Here is a 21506-nt window from a genome sequence, read left to right as displayed (position 1 = left end):
ATACTGACAACGTGTCAGTTAATAAACCATGTGTACATTTATACTGACATTGTATTCATAAATATTGACATTGGGTGCATTAATAATAATACTGTGTTCATTAAGAATTACCATTAAGAATGACATTGTATCTGTTAATAATCACTTTTTGTGCTTTGAGTGCATTAACAACAAACATCTGCATTAATAATGACATTTTCTCCGTTAATATTGACTTTGTGTGCATCAGTTCTGACATTGTGTGCATTAATAGTATCATCCTGTGGCCACATTCAGGTCAGTGGCTCCGAAGCTTCTCGTTGATGAACCCTCATAAACGCGATAGCATTGAGGCAAAAAGCATCGTCACCTAATATTCTGCTGCCCCGAGGAATATTTAATTAAGGAAAACAGTGCAAATAATAACAGTACAAAAACAAACAAAAACAAAGATAATTGAAAATGTAAGGTACAAAATAAATGCATTTTGGACACAGCGATTGTTTTAGTGTTTCATTTATCAGTTATCAGAGGCCCAATATTTGGTTTTATATATATATATATATATATATATATATATATATATATATATATATATATATATATATATATATATATATTGTATTTTGTGAGGAATACAGCCTTGTTCTCTTAGCTCACAGGCCCATTAATTCAACAACCTTATCTATAAACACTGGTCTGACAGATATTTGACCTGCAATGCACTTTATAGCGAAGGTGCACTTAGCCATTTCATTCACTTCCAACAGAGATTCTTCAGATTCTGCGGAGTGACAAGTTAACACGTGTTGTATTAATAGCAGCTGTTGTGACAGAAGATGGCTTTCTTCTCATTTTCTATACTCTGTCTGAACTATAATATAAAAAGCCCCTTCCTGCTTACCTCAGCACTCTGTAATTGCCTCACAGCTTCATCTCTTTTAATGGACTTTCTGTCAAATACTTCATCCAATTCTATCAGTGAACAGCAGCGCTTGCTCTTAAATAAACCCCTGCAATGTTACACAGTGTTTTCCCATAGCCAACGCATACCAGTGTGTCTGCCTAGCAAGGGTGGCTGTAACATGTTTTTGTAAATCATGTTTGTCAGATCTTCTCTGATAAGATGAGCAGTAGAGGATGCAATGAAAGAAATTCTTTCATACTTGATCTCTAATGGCGTCAGGAACATGTTTTATTTTTATATTTTTGCGTGGCACGTTCTGGTTGACTTATTTCCAGGAAAGTTAAAAGGAAGAGCATATGTGAAGATCAAAACATGTTTTTTTTTCTTGATCATCTTGTAACACAACTGCAGGATGATGCTAAAGAAAACTCAGATGGCAATTTTTTAATGAGCATATAAACCCAAGCTTTAAATACTTAATATACCTGCCTTGTGAGTATAATAACAACTCACTCCTAAGATATTGTTGCATGGACATCCCTGAGTTGGTAAGGTACAATCTGTATTCTGTATAATACATTCTCTTTTCTTTTTTTCCAGAAACGTTGCAGCCTAATAGTTTGGAAGCTCAGTGCACATTGTTCCTGACGTACAAGGAAAGATGGTCCGTTGATGTTGTTAGTAACCTAATTATAAGAGGACTCTCATGGAAAACCCCCGCAGTGAAGAGCCTTATGTAAAGCAAAATTGAACTCAAAGATCTCAGTGTGCACACTTGAGTTTAGGTACATTACCATTGGAGACAGAAACAGGTTTAAATGTTTCCTTGAAGAGAAAGAGCTTTGTTTGTGCTGTGTTTTAGGCTAGACTGAAGATGATTGATAACGTTTTATTGCTCATTATGTGATGATTTAGGTGGCTCCATTTTCTATAAAGGAGTATTTTTCTTGTATCTCTTAAGTCTACGTGGGCTGTTGACTTGTGTGTGCATGAGACGATAAATATAGAACACACAGGTGGAGAGTCACTCATGAGAAGGTTAAAGATTAGATCCAAATACGAAGTGAAGATCTACCTTCTAAAGATCAAAACACCAGCCTCATAAAACAAGATATAGTATTTGTTTTGTCTACTTAGTTGTCACCTCTTTACTAAAGTGATTTTCATTTACATTTAATGAGTTGGGTAATTGTGTTTCCCAGACCAAAGCAAAAGCTGTAAAAGCCTGTACTGGAGGTCACTCCAACAGCCTAGATTAATCAGTGGTCCTTCTTCTTTACTTCTATGTGTGAAAGGCATTCTGGAGCCAACAACTATAAAAAGCAATATAAATTAAACATTTATCCAGGGCCATAATCACCGTAGCAGCACCCGACAGCTAATAACGCTAAAACGCTCTGAGAGACACCGAGAAACTATCTGCCACATCAGAGCTGGTTCTGTGTTTTATAGATCAGATGTCATATCAAATGGATTACTGACGGATCATATGTGCATGATTTGTTATTAATGAGCAGATTCCATTCAGTGGATGACATATGTGTATGTCAGCAAAATAGACCTTTAAATATATATATATATATATATATATATATATATATATATATATATATATATATATATATATATATATAGTTTTATTTTGTTTTACCTAGCTTTGTTTAGCAATCAATGATAAAAGCGATGGGAAAAAAATGTATCATTGAATTTATCAATACATAGACAGGAGGTCTATGAACTGTTGGCAGTTAAGTCATGCATTTATATTAAGAATACATGAAAGTTATTTATGATCATTTCAATCAAAGGGGGAAGTACTTAAATGTGTTATACTTAAAGTACATTTTGCTAATACTTCAGTCAGTTTCAATCATGGGATTGATTTCACTTCTTTACATCTTTATATTGTTCTTTTCATGCTTTTACCTAAAACAAGATTATGAGTATGTCCACCACTGACTAATAACAAAATGACATTTAAGTGACATATCTTGACAAATTTTCAAGTATAAAATGTGTCGCTCGAAACGTCTTACTCATTTTTAAATCTGGTATTCATAATGCAGTCAGAGCCAACTCTCGCGTTTACTTGTGTTTCTATCAAGCCAGTGAACATATAAATACACATATTTGATAGAAAATGTAAATATGTACAGTGAAGGCATTTCCCCGACTACTGCTGTGAACAGAATGCTAAAAATGCATACATTTCAATTATTCAATGTATAATTGTTCTGCGCGCGTCTGTTATTCATAGCTTTGCTGGAAATAAATAAATATGTGGCAATATCGCAGTATTTCTATCTCAGAAAGAAATACCCTCGACAAATGATTGATTGTTGATCTCACCAGTAGAATCTGTTGGGGATGACATCGTCGTGCACAAGCTGCCATCTCTTCCCAAATTCAACTGAGACATAGAGCTGAAATATGAGAGGAATGCATTAACCAAATGAGTTACAGCATAAAGAATAATGTTCCATGTCATAATATCCAAGAGAATTGTTTCCTGATGTATGTCTAACAGTATTATCAAGCAGCTGTCAAGATTTGTTGATTTTGTGGCATCAATGTGTTGATGTTGTTTTGAATACTGCGCTACTGAGTGCATAATCTGGAAAATGTGTCAGTGATGAGAAAATCCATCAGTTACTGTAAAAATACTGGTAAAGTCTAAAGCCAGAAAAAAATAAATTGAAAGTTGATTTGTTCTGAAGCCTTGGAAAAGAGGGAAGGAGGACAGACAAATTGGTGTTAAATGTATTAAAATCAAAGTGTCTCCTTCATAAATCAGCAGGATTTCGGCCTAATTGGTGTTATAAAAGCAGTCATTTAACTGTCATTGTAGTCTTTTTATTCCATAAAGCCATTAGCCTTCTTTTTACTGCAAAGCTGGACTTATGTCAAAGCCTTCAGAACGCTTGTCATCTTGCCATAATAATCGAGCTGCAAGCATCTTAAACCCGTAGCTTTACAAGGATAAGAAACATCATCTAAGAGCTTTACACTTTTTAAAGGCATAACAGACAATCAATACATGTAAAATAAAACCAACTCAAGATTAATTCAAGCAGTTAAAAGGGAAAAAAGACGTTACAAAGACATATAGAGCGACCTGAAGGCAAATTTCTCTGCGGCGTCTTCATTTTGACCCGACGATGGTTCTCAACTAAGCTTTCATCTTCCACGCTGCACCATTTATCTCACTTCTCAGACCTTGACTGTTTTTCTCTCACAAAATCAAGTCTTGCAATAGCAGGCTGGGAAGGCCGAGTTTGATGTCTGCGGTGTTGAGTAAAGCAGACAGCAGGGTTCTCACACAGCATAATGAAGGGTTCGTGTTCATGCATTTGTGCGGCAGTGTGTGTGCTTGTGGATTGTTTGGCTGTGTCTTTCTTGTTAACTTTCCCCTGTGTTGCTTGGTGCAAATCCATTCAGAGCTTGGGTCTGCAGCCAGACTTTACCACTTGTTTTGGGGAGCAGGTGAGCAGATTCCTTTATTTTAGAAAGTACAGCATCGGCTCAAGCGACACATGTTACTGCTCACAAAGACCGTGTCCTGGAAGCTAGCCGCTATTGTCAAAATGAATGCTTTTGAGCGTTACACCAACCTGTGTTTTGAGATGTTCCATTTTGCCTAACTGCCTTGTGATTTATAATCAAACAAAACAAACATCTCAAACACTCAATCCGAGCTAACACATGCACGAGAAGCAACAAGCGAACCCTCCACAACAGCCCTTCAGCAGCGTTTTCTTCTCTCTGTCACAGCTTCCGTTTTTATTCCAGCTATTTCATGCCACCCGACAGCTACACGATTATACCTTTTGGTCGTGGCTGTAAGCCAGGATCCAGTCCTCCTGCTCGGGGTGGAAAAGCAGGCTGAGGATATCAAAGGCTAAGCTGTGTTTCTGATAGGTCGCCCCCTCGTCAAGGCTAATGAGCAGGCTGCTCTCCACCTCCGGGTCGGTAAGTAACATGATCTGAGACAAGACAAGAAGAGAGACAGGGGAATACGTGGCCCACCTTGACAGCATCCATTCCACAGGGCTTATGTGTACTTGTGTCATGCGCTGCAGAGCAGATATCTGTAGGCATGCTCGAGAAAAGTATAAAAACTCTGCAACACAGCGACAATAATTGACCTAATCATTAAATACAGGAAGGCAGGATGTGGACACTTACCTTCCTTTTGTTGTTTGGACTCACGTACAAGTAGCTCAGGATGGTTTTTGGCCCGACTTTTTCATTAAGCTTCTCATATGTGGTCCCATAATCAGTTGACCTAAAATTCAATTAGGAGGACCAAATAAAGAGATTGTGGTGGAGAATTAAGGAGAATGGAGAAACGCCTACTAGTTAAGATGCTGATGGTATCATTACGCATATCAGGCAAGCAGAAAATTGAAAGAGCAGAAATCATGAAGCAATTTGCAAGATGAATGAAGATTCTTTTAATTATAAAAATAAACAAGAATATTATGTGTGGCATGGAGATAAATTATTACTATCATCAGTATTATTATTGATGCTTTGGGGTAAAAATGTGATTTTATGTTTCAGATTTTTATCTTTTAAAATTCACATGGAGGACATATTCGCCTGTTGGCTAAAAAGATAAAAAAATATGCGTTGATATAAATATGAATTGCCCTCTAAAAGTCGAACTGCTCTGCTGACTTCATTATGGATGTATTTATATGAAGTGTCACATAAACATTGATGCTGTTCTCGGAAGCTTTGTGACATTTCAGAAACAAACAGCCCTAAAATGTTTTATTCCGCATGAAATTAAATTAAAAAAAAAAAACAGTCTCTGCATTTTTATTTTTTTTAAAGATATTTTGCATTGAGTGTAGGCATTTGGGGGAAATGTCACAAGAAATAACTAAACTCTTGTGTATTGACGAAAGTGGCTTTATTTCTTCATTGTTTGCAGTCCTGCAGACCCCAATGCTGTATGTGTAAATAATAATAATAATAATAATATTAATAATAATAATAATGAGTGCTAACTCAACCCCATGTTTTTCTTTTGGGATCCTCCTCTGTTGCTTTCCTGAAGGTGTCTTCCCTTTTTCCCTGTGAACGGGTTTTTACTATCCATATGTGGGGAAGGTTTTTCTGATTCGATGTGAGGTTCCACGACAGGGATGTCATATGCGTGCAGGTTGTAAAGGCCGCCTAGGCAAATTTGTATTTGAGATTTTGGGCTACACAAAATAAACTGAATTGAATTGAATTGAATTTTGCTATGACCTCATTTGAACCCAATATGTAACCGTTTTTAAGGGGGAACTCGTTATGCTTCCCACAAACTGGTTTGAAGATTAAACCTGCAATAACAGATTTTCTGTAACATACCATGAGCTTTTGAGTTAATAAAGCAAACACTTGCTTATTCACACAACCTCTGGTAATGGAGAAAAAGGATCATTCGTTCAGTGAATTGAACTGTCCAATATTTTCTCTTTTTGGCTCTATTTTTGGTCTCTACCAACTCCTGAGGGAAATATCTGGCTATTTGGCTGCTAAATGCTCCATATGTTTAATAGCTAGTTGCTGACTGTCTCTGTCTGCTGTTTGGTACTGAACAGATGAGTGAGCCTTAGAGTTTTACAGCTTTTTCACTGAAAACAGATGCCTGCTGTGGCCGAAAATTACGCAATGAGAGCAGTGGGAGTAAAAACGTTGCAGACCAGACAGATGAACAATCAGGTGAAACTAGTGTAATATAGCTGATTTAATATATATATATATATATATATATATATATATATATATATATATATATATATATATATATATATATATATATGTGTGTGTGTGTGTGTATATATTCCTTGTGCCTTGTGTTTTAACTTCTGTTAGAATTATAATAAACTGTTCTAAACATAAAATAACATAAATTCAATTCTATTCCTCTGGAATTTAGTGATATGTTCAAAAAGCACTATAAACATCAATCACATACACAAAGCATCCAAAAAACTAGAAGATATCTAAAACAATCAGTTTGACATCATGTGTGTAACCATATAGAAGATCTTACCTCCATAAAGAACTCTCTGTAACTCTGCCAGAGTTGAAGTCATAGTACTTTGTCAACATGAGGATCACCTATGAAACAGATCAAACAGATTTTTAGCTTCGAAATTATCACTTTTGTGAACAGCAAAGTGAAACAACAAAAAAAAAGATTTATCGATGCACACGTCTTTAATGCTCCCTGACAGATGTAGCTTCATTAAAAACAAAACTGAGATGGCATGTCAATCCATTACTTTTTTTGTATATTCTCTGAGGAAAAGCTGATCACGTATGCATGCTATAATAGTTTTAGGACCTGGTAGACTACCAGCAAATGATACCGCTGGTAAACTATGACTAAATGAATAAATAATATGATGCATTCCATGCGCAGAGACAGACCTCGTAAATATCATGGACATCTTTTTGAAGAGGATCATAAAAAGTGTCAAAGTAGTATGTGGTTTTCAATAAACTGGCCTTTACTTAATATACATAAAAAGCTATAAATGTCTTGTAAATTACCCCGAGATATTAATGAAGGTCTCACTGTGGACATTTCTATTTGCCTCTGTTTATTTTTACTCAGCGAAAATCAGAACCTAAATCAAAGCCTGAGTGTTTGTCTACTGATGCAGAGAGACATGATAATGTACATTTTAAACTGCATTTTACGTTTTCTTTTCTCTCTTTTTTTACAGTGAGACAATACTATAAGAAAATACTTATATTAATCCAAATAACTTCCATCCAAAGAATGCATTTTTCCCACAATAGCCACACATTGTGCCCTTACAAACTACCCTCAAACTCAAATGTGCAGTGCAGGGCGCTGTCTGCACTGTGCAATCGTAAAATCTGCAGATAGTATTACTCTCTAGGGGAAACTCTCTGGCCATCATTTCATGGCTATCCTCTAATTATCGAGTGTTATGAGTGTTTTGGGTAACATTCTGTATGACGAGTAAGAACTCCATCATGTAAACAAGAAATTTGAACTTTTTAAAACCTTGCTTGCGCAGTTTGTAGTTTTCGTTTTCTTGGCTTTCTCTCATATTAAACGAGTCAATCATCCTCATCTCTGCTAAATAAAAGCCCGCACCTTCTTGGAACTAACTGACAGACACACACCGTGCACACATGAGACACACTCAGGTCCCTTATGTACAGTCGGCTCCAGGACTAAAGCTAAATTGGTCCATACCATATGTTTGGAAATATAATTTACTGGTGCAACACCACAAACACAGTAACTCTGATTTGTGAATACAAAACAATATCATCCAAGGGCTCAATTCTAAATATAGACTACTCACTAACAAAATCTCTTAGTTGATGTTGTTAATTCTTGTATCAATAAACAGAATCAGCAAATCCAGTGTTCAATGAGAACTAATACAGCATATATGCACTCTTGCCTGTCATGGTTTTCAGTGGAAACTCAACTTCACTGAAGCCTTCTCCTGTTTTTCAGAAAGGTAGTATTTAATCAGACACCTGAATATTTCTTTAATCAGTTACAATCCCTGAGAACCAACCTCCTCAAATATTGTTATTTTTTGTGCAATTACTGCTTAGAATTTATTACCTCCTCATAAAACTCATATAGATAATCTGTTATTTAAAAAACAATTAAAGGCACACATCAGGATGTTTTCCATTGCTTTTTTAGTCATCTGATTTGTCTTTGTATAAATTATGGATGCACTGCACAATATACACCCTACTCCTCGACTACACTAGGTATCTGAGTGTACTATTTTTAGTTTTATTCTGTTTGTACTATTTTTAACAGTTTTTTACACGTTATGTTTTGCACATTTTTGTATGCATAGGCTGCACGGTGGTGTAGTGGCTAGCACTGACGCCTCACCGCAGGAGGGTCTGTGGTTTGGATCCCGGTCTAGGTGGGGTTCGGATACTGGTCTGGCAGGACTTTCTGTGTGGAGTTTGCATGTTCTCCCCGTGTCAGCGTGGGTTCTCTCCAGGTTCTCCGGCTTCCTCCCACAGTCCAAAGACATGCTGCATAGGTTAATTGGACTCTAAATTGCCCCTAGGTGTGAATGTGAGCGTGAATGGTTGTCTGTCTATATGTCTGCCCTGTGATGGACTGGCGACTTGTCCGGGGTGAACCTGCCTTCGCCCCTTGACAGCTAGGATCGGCTCCAACGCCCTGCGACCCTAATGAGGATAAGCGGTTCAGATAATGGATGGATGGATGGATGTATGCATTATCTTTTTGTGGACCAGGAAAAGTAGCAGCCACTAAGATGTGAGCTAATGGGCATCCAGTAAATAAACCATAAACCATAAAGCCAATGAAATCTAATCAAGTACCTCTCCTTTTTTTGTTGGTAGATACCAACACTTCTGTTCTGTTATTATGGTTCTCAATTTCTCTGATCCTCAAACAACATCTGTAAATGTTTTGCTTTGTCCGATCAAACGTCCAACAAACAAAACAACAATTACACAAAACACAGAAAAGAAGCAAACACTCACAAATTCGAAGATGGAAAAATAGGTTTTGTATTATTCCTTTAGAAATTACTTAAATTATTAAACACTTAGTAATCGTTACAGAACAATCTACTATTTTCAGCTCAAACATGAACTATTCAGTAGTATATAATTTGTTCCGAAATGTCTCTCATCCTCTGCACATTCATCATTATGCTCATTTATGTTTTCTATCAAAGATATATGTCTGTACCTGCGCGATATCTAAAAATGTTATATTGCAAACATTAAATAATGTACAACACAATTGTCTGCAGTTAATGCAGTCATTTTAAACCTCAAAGTATTGCTGGATTTCCTAATTATGTGCCCTCTTTGTGAATAAGCTGAATAAAAAAACTCTGACTCTGCTATTACTTTGTGCTGAATGTATGAAATCCTCTATATGAGCACTAGTTCAGAGATAATCCATGTAGCTTGTTATAACTATGGTACAAAGTGTCCAGACTGGGTTGCAGAGATTTATGGTCTTCCAGTTAAATGTTCTTTTATACCTTCCAAAAGTCATACCCTCATGGACACTGTCATATGCAATAAAACAGCCAGCAGCAGTCTGGAATTAGGAGAAAATATATGCTCCATTCTATATGGCAATTAACTTTATGCATTTGCTTGGAAAGGTTCCAGGATTACAGTCAGATGTAATTTGCATCCAACTATGTCGGCTAGAAAAGTTTTCTGTTATTTGAGGGATGTTGAAAATGAAAGGTAAAGCCCCATGGCTGCAGTTAACTCATCAATATGGTGATACAATATTCACTTTGTAGATATTTCTGCTTGGAACAGGTGTTTGAAGTTCAGCATGTCACATAAGCCATTCAATTGCTATTTGAAATCACTGGACGAAGGCTACTTCTTTTAATGCTTAAACCATACACCGGATAATGGCAGATCTTAACGTCTGGATTTAAATAATACCATGCATATTAGCATATCTTTCCCTTTGAATTTCAACAAAGGTGTTCCGTTTCATGCCAGCTACCATGTAGTGCACAGCCCATTAGACTGCAGTGGCACCAACATATCTTCAAACTGCATTACCTGACATCCAAGAGCAAGCAAATTGATTTTTCAACCTCTAATCCTTTGTAAATCTTGAACCTTGGAGGTAAATGGACTGGGATGAATTTGATCATTATGTAAGAATGAATGGAGGCCTAATGGTGACTTACAGGGCTTAGGGTGCAGAGATTACTGTTGAGAAATGACGGTGTGAAGAAGAGAAGGGATGTGGTATTAAGAGAGCAGAAGGGGGGATTCTGTTATTGAAACGTGAATACCTGAGACAAATGACAGGACCGAATACGCATTACGATTCATCCCCAGTCACACCAACTCGTTGATCCAGCCTCATCAGCTGTTGGAATTAAGTTGCCTCATCAATAAAACTGTCATCATATTTACCCACTGCAATTAAACAGATGGATGATTCCATAAAAGCAATTGTTACAAGAGTTACTGGCTGGAATATTAATAATAAAGACAAATATGACATTTCCAAAGCAGGCCACCTTTTGCCCAATGCATGATGGGATAGGCTCAAACAGGAATAGACATATGCATGTCTATATCTTCTGTTGGTCAACCCCTTTTACATACAAGTCATGTGATCCACTGTTATAAATACAATTGATTTTAGCAGCTTTACATATAAATATCTGAATTCAACATTTCTATGGGAGAGATACAATTTTGTTTAGTGCTGGTAGTCAAACATGTGATAACTGGTGACATATAGTGTCATAACTATAAGACAATAGAAGGGAGAAGGGTGAGAACACCTGCCTACAAGTTATTAACACTCTAGAAGTGTTAACAATGTGACAACAAATGCTTTTCAAAGTATAAAAAAAACACACATTCACAAACAAATCCAAAGGCCCCCCGAGGGCCGGTATAGCATTAAGTATGGAACTTCACTTGATAAAATCACCACATTAAACAGCATCATTTAATGCCCTTTAATAATAAAAAAAAGAATTGTCTGTTTCTATTAAAATGTTTATAGCCCCGCAACTCACTCCGCAGCAACAGAAGCCTGCAGGAAAGCACATCCTTATGTACTTCAATACAACCTCAGTGAGACATGTAATGTACAGAGGCTTTTGTCTGCCACTTCACATCATATCACTTCATTAACAAAGGCAACATTTCCTCGTAGACCAGATGTTGTGCTGAAGGTAGGTTGTTTGAAGTCAGAGCTGTTGGCTCTCCCATGGATAGCAGGTCACAGCAATCATGAATTATAAAGTGACTTCACAATATCCCTTTGCAGAAAAAAAAAATATATTGCTATCCTAATAAAATCTGATACACAAATGCAAAGAGGAGCAGCATCACAGTGAATTGAACATCCTCTGTGCTTGCATTAAGGACTTGACTTGCATGAATATCACTGGAAGTTTTTAAAACATGTCTTTCTGGAGTAATAGAGTTCAGCTATAATGTGACTGATGGCAACATACTGTTACCTTGGCAGACGGTGATACCATTGATCTGTGGACGTCAACTAACTGGCTTTTTAAATTGATCGAGACCAGATACTCCGTGTTCCAGCAACGGCTTTCAAGCAGAACAGAAAGTGTCTCACTCGTGTCGAGACAACAGCGCTGTGTGGGAAGTAGCAGCTTGGTTGACAAGTCATCTGAAACGGCTTTCCTTCTGGCTTCTCCTCTCGCATCATTTGCTTCTTCACCATAAATGAAAGTCAAGGCTAGTTCAGCAGCTATGCTACGGCAGCCTGCTGAGCTTGGAAGCTTTCGTGTGCACAAGGAGGGGGTCTGATCAATGCAGGCAAGATAAGAAAGTGAGAGGGTAGTTTTTATTTTTTTAACGCAGCCAAAAAGTTTGCATTTTTTTCCCCCCAAAACTGCTTTTAACTCTTCAGCCCTCCATTAGAAAGTGCTGAGTGCAATGGTAGAAAATTAGTTGCATGTTGACAAGCTAAAAGCTCCCTGGACTCTTTAATAAATTACATTTACTCTGGCATAAATAAAAGTAAAACAGCTGATTAGATAAATATGCTGGGGAAGAATTTCTTTCACCCATATGCCGCCTTATAGGCTCACCAACAGTGTTTGAAATCTCCTGTTTTTGCATTACTATAAATCCAAAAGGAAACTTCAGCATGTAAATCAAAGTTAGGGTTTTGAATATGAGGCTTTTTTTTTTTTACAGCAGCCAGATGGTGTAACTCATACCATATGAATGAGTAATGCAGGCGGCCACTGCAAAATGAAAGAGCTCTGAAACACAAAATGAGTTGGTGACTGAGCGATGGCCAAAAGTTGTTGACAACAACAACAGAAACCAACGAGTGTTTCTGTTGATGGAGCACTGAGGCTCTGACTGTAATGGTTTTAATTTAAACACACCGACCTGTCGAAGGTCTTGAAAGTAAAATGAAAAATATATACAGCTGGAATTTTAATTTGGAAACCAGTGAAACAGACAGAGCGCATACAAAAAAATGAGTGTATGCACGATCTGAGTTTGATTGAAGGAAACACAAAAAAGTGCCAACACAAAGGCTAAATAAATAAAAAGGTATGATGTCATTCTGCATTGTTGCAGCCAAATTAACTTTTGATTTTTTGGAGGAGGTATTTCTGTTCTTTTAGACAACACAGTAGAAGAAAAGAGACCAGGGAGATGAGGGACGTTTACTCATACATTGTAGTACCTAAAACAATGCTACATAAATCCTCCCCCTCCAGCAGCCTGTCCATCAGGAGAGAGGGCAGCTGCTGGGCTTCTGAATGGACAGCAGCGACCACAGCGTTGTCTGAGCATGTCAATATATATGCTGGAAGCTACGCATCACAGTGTGCATGTTTTTTTGTGGCGTTATGCTGATGAGGCAGAATCAATGTGGGGGAGGTATGCGTATTTCACCTACCTCCCACACATTGAAATGGTGAAAAAAAAAGGTGTTTTGGACTAAAGTAAATCAACATTGATCATATTTAGTTCCTCTCCCTAAGGTATAACATGGAGAGCCAAGGCTGAACGGTTATGGCTTTAGATAGACCAACAGATGTGAACCAGAAGATTATGCGGCCAATTTTATTTTTTTTTATTAAGTGGTGGATTTGTAAAAGGCCATACGGTGTGCGTGAGTGCAAGAAATGGAAGTGCAAATGTATCTTGATCTTGTCTTTTAGCCTTTTTCCACCAAAGTTAGCATTGAAAGACTCCTTCCTCTCCTCAACGATGAGAGAGGCAAAATGGATGTTTCTGTCAATAGAGTCTTGTAGCTTTGGGGAGAGCATGTAACAGATATTTTTCCCCATCTAACTTGGTGAATTAAAGGTTTATTTTTGACCAAACCAGAGTTGTTGATTGTTAGAACGGTAGAAAGATGGTTTTAATGGGTTTTTATTGGTTCTGTCGAGTTTCAAAATGACTGTTCGATGTTCAATGTTGTCTGACTGGAGTCCGGTGGCTTTAAGGGCTTTAAGGAGAGAATGTCAATTGCAAGTTTGTTTGTTGATAAATTATATGAATTGTGCAGATTTTGATTACATTTTTTATATTTTCACTCCATTGCGTGTCACATAGCATCACACTGGAAAAGGGGAGAAAATTAGCATGGCCATTTACACGCCATGTTCCCATCACTGTCCCTCAGAGCTGGAGCTGACAGACTACGGCACAGAAGGTTTTGAGTAGAGAGAAGCGGCCATTTAGCAGAGAAAGATCATGAGGCTCCCTTTTGCCATGAAAGGGAAGTTCACTCAGACCAGATGCTCTAACTACTAAAGAGCCAGCTGAAGCTCGAGGTCAGTGAGATGTGGCACACAGGCTCTCCATCAGGAATTTGATTATTTTATGAAAAAACCTCCCAAGTTGTAGGATGCATCATCCACACGAGAGAAGGAGACAAAAAGAGGATGGTGTACACTTTTGACTGACGACTTCATACTTCTGAACACTATTAGAACACAATCACCTTTTTATTTGTTAATCCATCACCTGCGATATAATAAATAACACAATGTGCTGCCTGTATTGCTGCCGTGGAGAATGTTAAGTGATTAACATTAAATGCCTGGCATTTAAAACAGCTGGGGAGAGTGGAAACAAAACGGGACAGATGTGTTCAAGGTTGTGGGGGACTGGGGCCTCTCCCATCACGCACTGGGCATCACCCAGGACAGTTTAACAATCTCACATGGAATGACAAACACATTCACACCTAAAGGCAATTTAGACTTTCTGATTCCCCTTAATGCATGTGGTTGGACTATGAGAGGAAACTGAAGCACCTGAAAAGCCAGACATGCCAACCAGGGTTATAGCAACAACAACAAAAAATACATTTCATTGATTCAAATTGATTTAGAAATAGCCTAATTCTAAAACGGAGCCGTACTTTAGCGCTATTTGTCATCATTCCCCCATTCATACAGTGATGGCGGTGGCTAAGGTATCGTCTGCCCATCAGGATTATCTCAAATTCACACATCGTAGCCATAGCTACAGGAGACATTTGGGGTTAAGTGTCTTGCCCAGGGACACATCGATATGGGCTAGCGGAACCGGGGATCGAACCACCAATTCTCTCAACGGAGGATGACCCTGCTCACCACTGATCCGCCATTGCTCATCCACACTCCACAAGATGTTGTAGATGTTCTATTGATCTGCTTATTATTAAAGTAAAATATGTAGTGACATTAACGGTTGCTCTTTAAAAACACAGCATGAGAAAAATTAAGTGTGATTTTCTGTGTCGGGCTTGAGCGGTTTGTGAGACTCGGGACGACGAGAGACATGACAAAGCAGCGGTGGTTGACCTGCGCATGCGACCGGGCTGCACACCCTGCTTATTGGCTAGGGGGTTACACCCCCACATGGGGTCAAAGATGTCTTAGATGGTTTGGTGTCATGCTTATAGATCCAGCACAGCTTGCTAGCTCTCTCCATGTTGGGTTAGTAACAACCGAGAAGGCGAAAGGTCATGCAGCGGGACAGCAGCAAACAGAGCATTGTACGAAATGCACAGCACTTGAGTACAAGACACGCCCAAGGCAGTTATACACTGAACATTTGGCATTTAAACAGATCAATAGAGATGAACATTTGCATTTTAGGTGAAATCGTACTATTTAAACTGCATGAAAAAGTACTCGCATGAGAGTAATGCACCTGTGCAAGAGGGAGATGGTTGTTGCAGAAGTGTTATGAATGGAAAGATGGTTGCAAAGATGTGTGTGTGTGTTTGGGAAGTGGTGAGCATACGACTGCATGAATGAGAATTGGAAAATACAGCATGAGTTGTGAGAGGGTTTGTGAACTGATGTTTTGAGATTGTTTTGCTGTTGTGAAAAGCAGAGCCCATCTACTTCAATGTTTTAAGACATTTCTCAGTTTTTGCAATGTGTTCGCCATAGAGTCATGCAAGAAAAAATATGTTTTTGTCAAGAATTCAAGGTAACATGAGGGGAGTATACAATTGATCATTCAAGGTCTAAAGTGTTCCTTTCAGTACTCACATTTCCTGGAGTAAAACATGTTGTGTTTTTTTGCTGGCTGCTAATAAAGTCCCAGTAGATCTTTGATAAACATCCTCAGCAACACAAGTTGATTGAAATGATGCATCTATTCACTTGCTCCTGTAGGTAAACCATTCAAGGCTGTGGCAGCGTGGATGTGCCACAAAAGTGTTCTGAATAAAGCAAATACACCTTTTAGTTTACTTTAGGCTTTATGTATTATATATTTGTATTACAATTTATTTCATTCAAATCAAATCCTTGCTATATTGCTGGACTATTAATCAGTTAATGATTTGGTAATAATTAAATCGGAAGTTGTTAGGAGTTTTTTTGGTATTCAAAATTTAAATTTGGTTGGACATTGGGTCTGTTTTCCTATCCAGGTTGCCGGCGAGCTGCCATCTTTGTTTTGATTGGGAAACAGAGGAACAAGTGTAAAATACTTTAGGACTGATCACATTTTCTTTTGTTTTCATGTTGATTCAAAAGCTGAAATGGCACTGCAGCTTATCAGACTGTGATAATTGGACAAACGGAAGAGCAACAGTACACACAACAACTACGCTTCAGCAGCAAATTACTGGCAAAAAATAATACCTGGAATTTGTCAGGAAAACTAATTATCATAGTCAATAAAAAGCTCAGACTTTGTGTCTCACAAACTGTACACACAAAAACCAAACGCCAGATTTTCCAATTTAAAAGTTGCAAAAAAAACATCGCAACTGCACAATCGAGGCAACTACCAGATGTCTGAGCGTCTGAGTTGAAGTGTGAAAACTTGATTTCACGTAGAGAACATGTGAAAAGTGTCTGAGGTGTCAAAACATGGCAAATTTTCCAGATAAGGAGCTAAAGGGGACATTATGTATCTGAACAAGGCAAGCTTTTAACAGAGCCTTTCCACTTCCTTTGTATTGGTTGGCCGATGTACCCACATTTCACAAAGTGTGGCTCTCTCTTTATTCAGCATGTAAGATACGGTTGTTTATTGATGTGTGACTAGCTGCCAAAGCCGATTGCTGCAATTATGGCTGAACTGTAACGGTTATACGTTAAAAAAAGAGAGGAAAAAAAACAGTGATTATCTTGGAAAAAGGACATTGGCCACTTTGGAAATAGATTATTACTTTGAACAGATTTCAAAAGAGTAAATCAATCTGTGAGCTTTATAGGCCTCCTGGCCTGCAGCTACACAGAGAGCGAGGGTGGGGCACGATGCAGAAGTGGGAACACATCGTCACACAGTAGGCGGGGTGAGATTCTGTGTCTAGTAGGACTAGAAAGTTCCTCATGTAACTTTGAAAAAAATAACGCCAAATGAGTCCAAACATTCACAAATATGTGATACTATTTGTATTAATATTGTATAATTTGCTGATCTTTGTCCTATACCCGATACCCCTCTTAGTGTCTCAGTTGTTTCTCTTTTTGTGTACACTTGAATAAAGATAATTATAGCATATTAATTAGAACAATTAAGAGGTGTAGCTCAGATCATTGTGTTACCTTTGGACAGAGTGAGGCGAGCACTCTGCCCTTTGTTTTTCGTCTTAATGCTAACCAAGTCAGTTGCTAGCTATGGCTTATTTTACATATTTACTCTAATGAGAGACGAAAAAGCAAAAAGTACATGTCCCCAAATGTTAAACTATTCCTTTAAGGCTGCAATAGATTGAAAAAAGTAACTTTAATCAGAATGTTGCGGTGTATTTCTGTGTTGTTTTCATTTAACCACCTATTTGTATCTGTTTTACAAATGAATAGTCAACTTTCATATAGTGATAAATGTTTTAAAACATTTCCAGTTCAGTTCTAGTGTTAATGTATGCAGCATTAGATACATTTGAATAAAATGGCTTGGTCTTGCTGAATATGCTATAAATCATTCATACATGACTGGGACTTGGCCTCATGCTCTTCTCAGTCGACACACTGCCCTAAGATGATGTCATCATATCATGGATTTTCACAGCTACGCCGAAGGTACACACGCATACATATCTGCAGAGCCAAATTATTCAACTGGCTCACAGCCTTGTCTGCATTTAATAAATCGATGCGTTATACGTCTCAAAAACTGAATGAAAGACACGCAGGACATAAACACTTGTGCTAAGCCCTGAGGCCAAAGGAGACGCACCGTGCAAGAACCTTGGATATCTGGTTCTCCAGATCAAGCCTCGGCCCGCTGCCTTCAGTCTTAAATCACACCTCTAAATCAGCTTCTTTCATCTCGGAAAAATTGCCAGGGTGCAATTTAAGCCAGCAAGATGTCAAAAAGCTAATTCATGCTTTCTACATCTCAAGCAAGCTATACTGTAGAGTGAGACACATTTCACTGGTCTAGCTGAAAAGTCTATTTAGGGACTACAAATAATTCAAACTCTGCTGCATGAGACTTGATCAAAACCAGAAAAGAGATGTGAGCGTGATTTTGGCTGAACTGTGCATAGCTCGAGCCATCTTTTAGAATTTAAAATCCCTTTGCGTGGAGACTACAGTAAAGCTCTTAGCTTGCATCTTGTTTTAAGTGCTTCAGATTCACTCACATCCTTCCTCTGTGGGGTTGATAGACTTTTCAGAACCAAACCTTAGACAAACAGAAGACAATAGGACGCTCCCATTCCCAAACTGGGTTCGTTCAAAACACATCTATTGTAATAGCTTTGAATGTTTTATTTTATTTTATCTCTTTATCCATATTACGTATCTTACAATATTACTACGAAGCCATTTTCAACCTTTTGCTCCATATTTACATTTATTGTCCAAAGCACTCCTAGTTACTCTTTGTGTAAATGTGTAATCACTTCATAAACCTATGCAATGACGTTCACTTTAGCCTTCACTATCTGTGTTCAGTGAGCTGTATACTTTCTTTTATTAGCATCACGCATCTCAATATTTTTTGAGCAAGGCGGATATGGCTCGAGTAAGAAGAATGGTGCGTGGAAAGGTTTATTGATCTCATATAAACACGAAATATATGGCTTTAGCTCAAATCAATGATAGAGGGCGGAAAGCAACACAACTCTGAGCAGATCATTAAAGTTATATTATTGTATGCTTATCTTTTTCATTTACACTTAAGCCTACCTGCCACGTTTATTAATCAATAAACAATAGTATGATCTGTTTGTGCGCGCGAGAGAGAATAAAAGAGAGAGGATGAAGCAAGACTGACTCTCCCAAACTCTGCAACCTCTCAGCAATCACACAGACGTAATAATTCCTTCATTACGTCTCGTATGTTGCGCAGTTCCCAGTCAATACAACTGCTTTAAATTACTCAAATGACCATGCAACATTTGTGACTGAACGCGGACCACACTGCGTCAAAAGGGGTCCGTGCGTAAATATGTTGCGCATCAACTACTTACGCTGCTGTTTTGTCCGGACCAGTGCACCATCGCTTGGTTATGCGCCGTGTCCCCGGTGAGTGCAAATGTTGAACTTGTGAGCTCAAACTCCTCCTGGTCCGAAAACGAAGCGTCCTCCCCGTCCTCGGGTCTGAATCGGGACCAAGTCTCTGCGCTCCTCGCGCTCCGTGTTCGTCTCCAACCGGCCACATCCGTATCCTCATTGAGGCCCACTGTCACATCAACCTGCGCCCCATTTTCATCCGTTTTTCTTCTATCACCGGTTCTATGTTCGGTTACGTTACCCTCACTGGGAGAAGGGGCAGTCGCGGGTGAAGCGCTTCCAGGAAACACTTTCGAGCCGGAAAGTTTTCGCTGATCTTTCAACGCGTCCTTCTGGGGAAAACTTGCGTTATTTCCCTCCAACCGTGTGGGCACTTTGGACGAACTTTCTTCGCTCGCCGTTAATTCTGCAACGTTGTGCTTTTCGTCTCCGCCGTCGGCGGGTTTGGCGCCCGGGGACCAATCCGTAAATCCAACAAGATCTTTAGTTGGTGCCTCGCCAAAATCAGCCAAATCCAGCTCTGAGAGTTCCCGGGGAAGAGCTTTAATTTGCGGCAGCTGGCATGAAGGAATGCACCTAAGCTCTGCTTTCGTTCCGCCCAGGATGGAAGTTAGGGAGAAGACCCAAATCCACTTAGAGAAAATGATAAAAAGGCAGTGACCGAGGCACGTCTCCATTCTACGTTGATTCCGACTTCAGGCGTGTTAAAAACATACCATGTTCACTCTTGAGCGTTGGTCTGTCATCACCTGGTAAAGTGGAGTCCGTGAATGCACTGTGGGGAGGTGCAGCAGCGCGCGGACAAGTGTTCCCAAGTACTGATGCAAACGATGCATCAGAGGAGGAGCTGGAGGCTGAATCCTGGACGAGAGGGGAGAGGGGCCCATACCCCCGCATCCTCATCTCAACCTGGATATAAACTGGGCGTTCTCCTAATTAAGTTATATTTCTGTAGAGACACGTGGTCCCCTGGGGTTTTTATTCCGTTTTTGATCAGCAGTGTGCCAGATACTATTCCACTGTGAAATATTTGACTGCATCATTATCCTATATGTAATTATGCATTTGATTAAAAAAAATCTGAACGGTATTTCGATGATGGGCGCTCTGGGAAAAAGTCGAGAAACATTATTGAGTCTGCCTCTGGTAGACCTTGTGTGGAACTGTTTCTGACTTGGGCTTTATAAAAGATATGATATGCTGGGCATTTTCCAGTAGCAAATATCTTATCAATTGACAGGATTGCTTATGTTCCTTGTCAATTATGCCATGCAGATTATGACCGTGGTGGCCAGCCTGCAAAATGGCTTGGAGGTTGTTTCACTAAGGCTGCAAGCCTGTATTATCCATTTAACACAGCTAAGTGAATAGTTCATATTCTCCAAATGTTAGCCTTGGTTTTAGGATGCCCTTTTTTCAGGTTAATGTAGGGGTGTCCAACATAAAAACTATGAAAAGGATTCAAACAAAAGGTGAATAAGTAATCATTTTCGACATGAAACAGCGCTGTTGTATGCAAGCATAGAGGAGTATGCAGGTCCAATGAAAATACATAAAAACCTGTTATTGCCATGCAATGCGGACACCCTGAAATATAATGTTATATCTCTCAATACTTTGGGCTTTGTTCCAGTCAGCTAATGGTAAACCATTAGGAGAAGTAGAGCCTGTCCAAACCCTGTGATTAGATTCTATTTCTAGGCAACATTTAGTCAATAGGATGGGAATGCTGTTGACTGGTGACTGATGCCGAAGAGACTGCCTATATTGAGCTGTGTTCTCCCCATCGCTCTGAGCTGCGACGTGATCCTGTTCAACACACGGGTCAACTGCACAGAGACGTCTTTCATTGGCAGCCATTAGTGATGCAGTGAGCAAGAGCTGTCTCAATCTGTTTCAGTTAGCCCCCACCAGACAAGAGGAAACCAGTCTATAATGCAGATTGATGGCTGACTGAGAATTTCAATCATGGGGAACATTGGCTAAAAAGCTCAAGTCTTGACTGTAATGCAAACCTAATGCACGGTTCAACTATTACAATGTGGACAGCGTCTGAATGGAAGTTATGCTTACGTATGAGTGGCACCTGTATGACTTTTTACATGTATTTTTTACTTGCTGTGGCTGATACATCTGCAATGACA

At 38.8% G+C, this 21506-nt stretch overlaps 1 protein-coding gene across 1 annotated transcript in view; it reads right to left on the bottom strand.

Moving 5' to 3' along the window:
- Positions 1-20119, bottom strand: part of LOC137779585 (VPS10 domain-containing receptor SorCS1-like) — a 42833-nt gene extending 22714 nt beyond the window's left edge. Inside the window, exons 1-5 of the mRNA XM_068567537.1 lie at positions 19320-20119; positions 6939-7006; positions 5072-5171; positions 4711-4869; positions 3236-3309 (exon numbers count right to left, since the gene is read on the bottom strand). Of these exons, the coding sequence (XP_068423638.1) occupies positions 3236-3309; positions 4711-4869; positions 5072-5171; positions 6939-7006; positions 19320-20039 (1121 nt within the window). The 5' untranslated portion in view covers positions 20040-20119. The remainder of the gene's footprint in view (positions 1-3235; positions 3310-4710; positions 4870-5071; positions 5172-6938; positions 7007-19319) is intronic.
- Positions 20120-21506: the final 1387 nt, after the last annotated feature.

The sequence above is a fragment of the Clinocottus analis genome, unplaced genomic scaffold (genome assembly GCF_023055335.1).
Source record: "Clinocottus analis isolate CAN_PGR_092001 unplaced genomic scaffold, fCliAna1.0.p SCAF_8, whole genome shotgun sequence".
In the NCBI taxonomy this organism is placed as follows: domain Eukaryota; kingdom Metazoa; phylum Chordata; class Actinopteri; order Perciformes; family Cottidae; genus Clinocottus; species Clinocottus analis.
The sequence above is the reverse complement of the archived record's forward strand: the minus strand, read 5'-3'. Positions and strand labels throughout refer to the sequence as shown.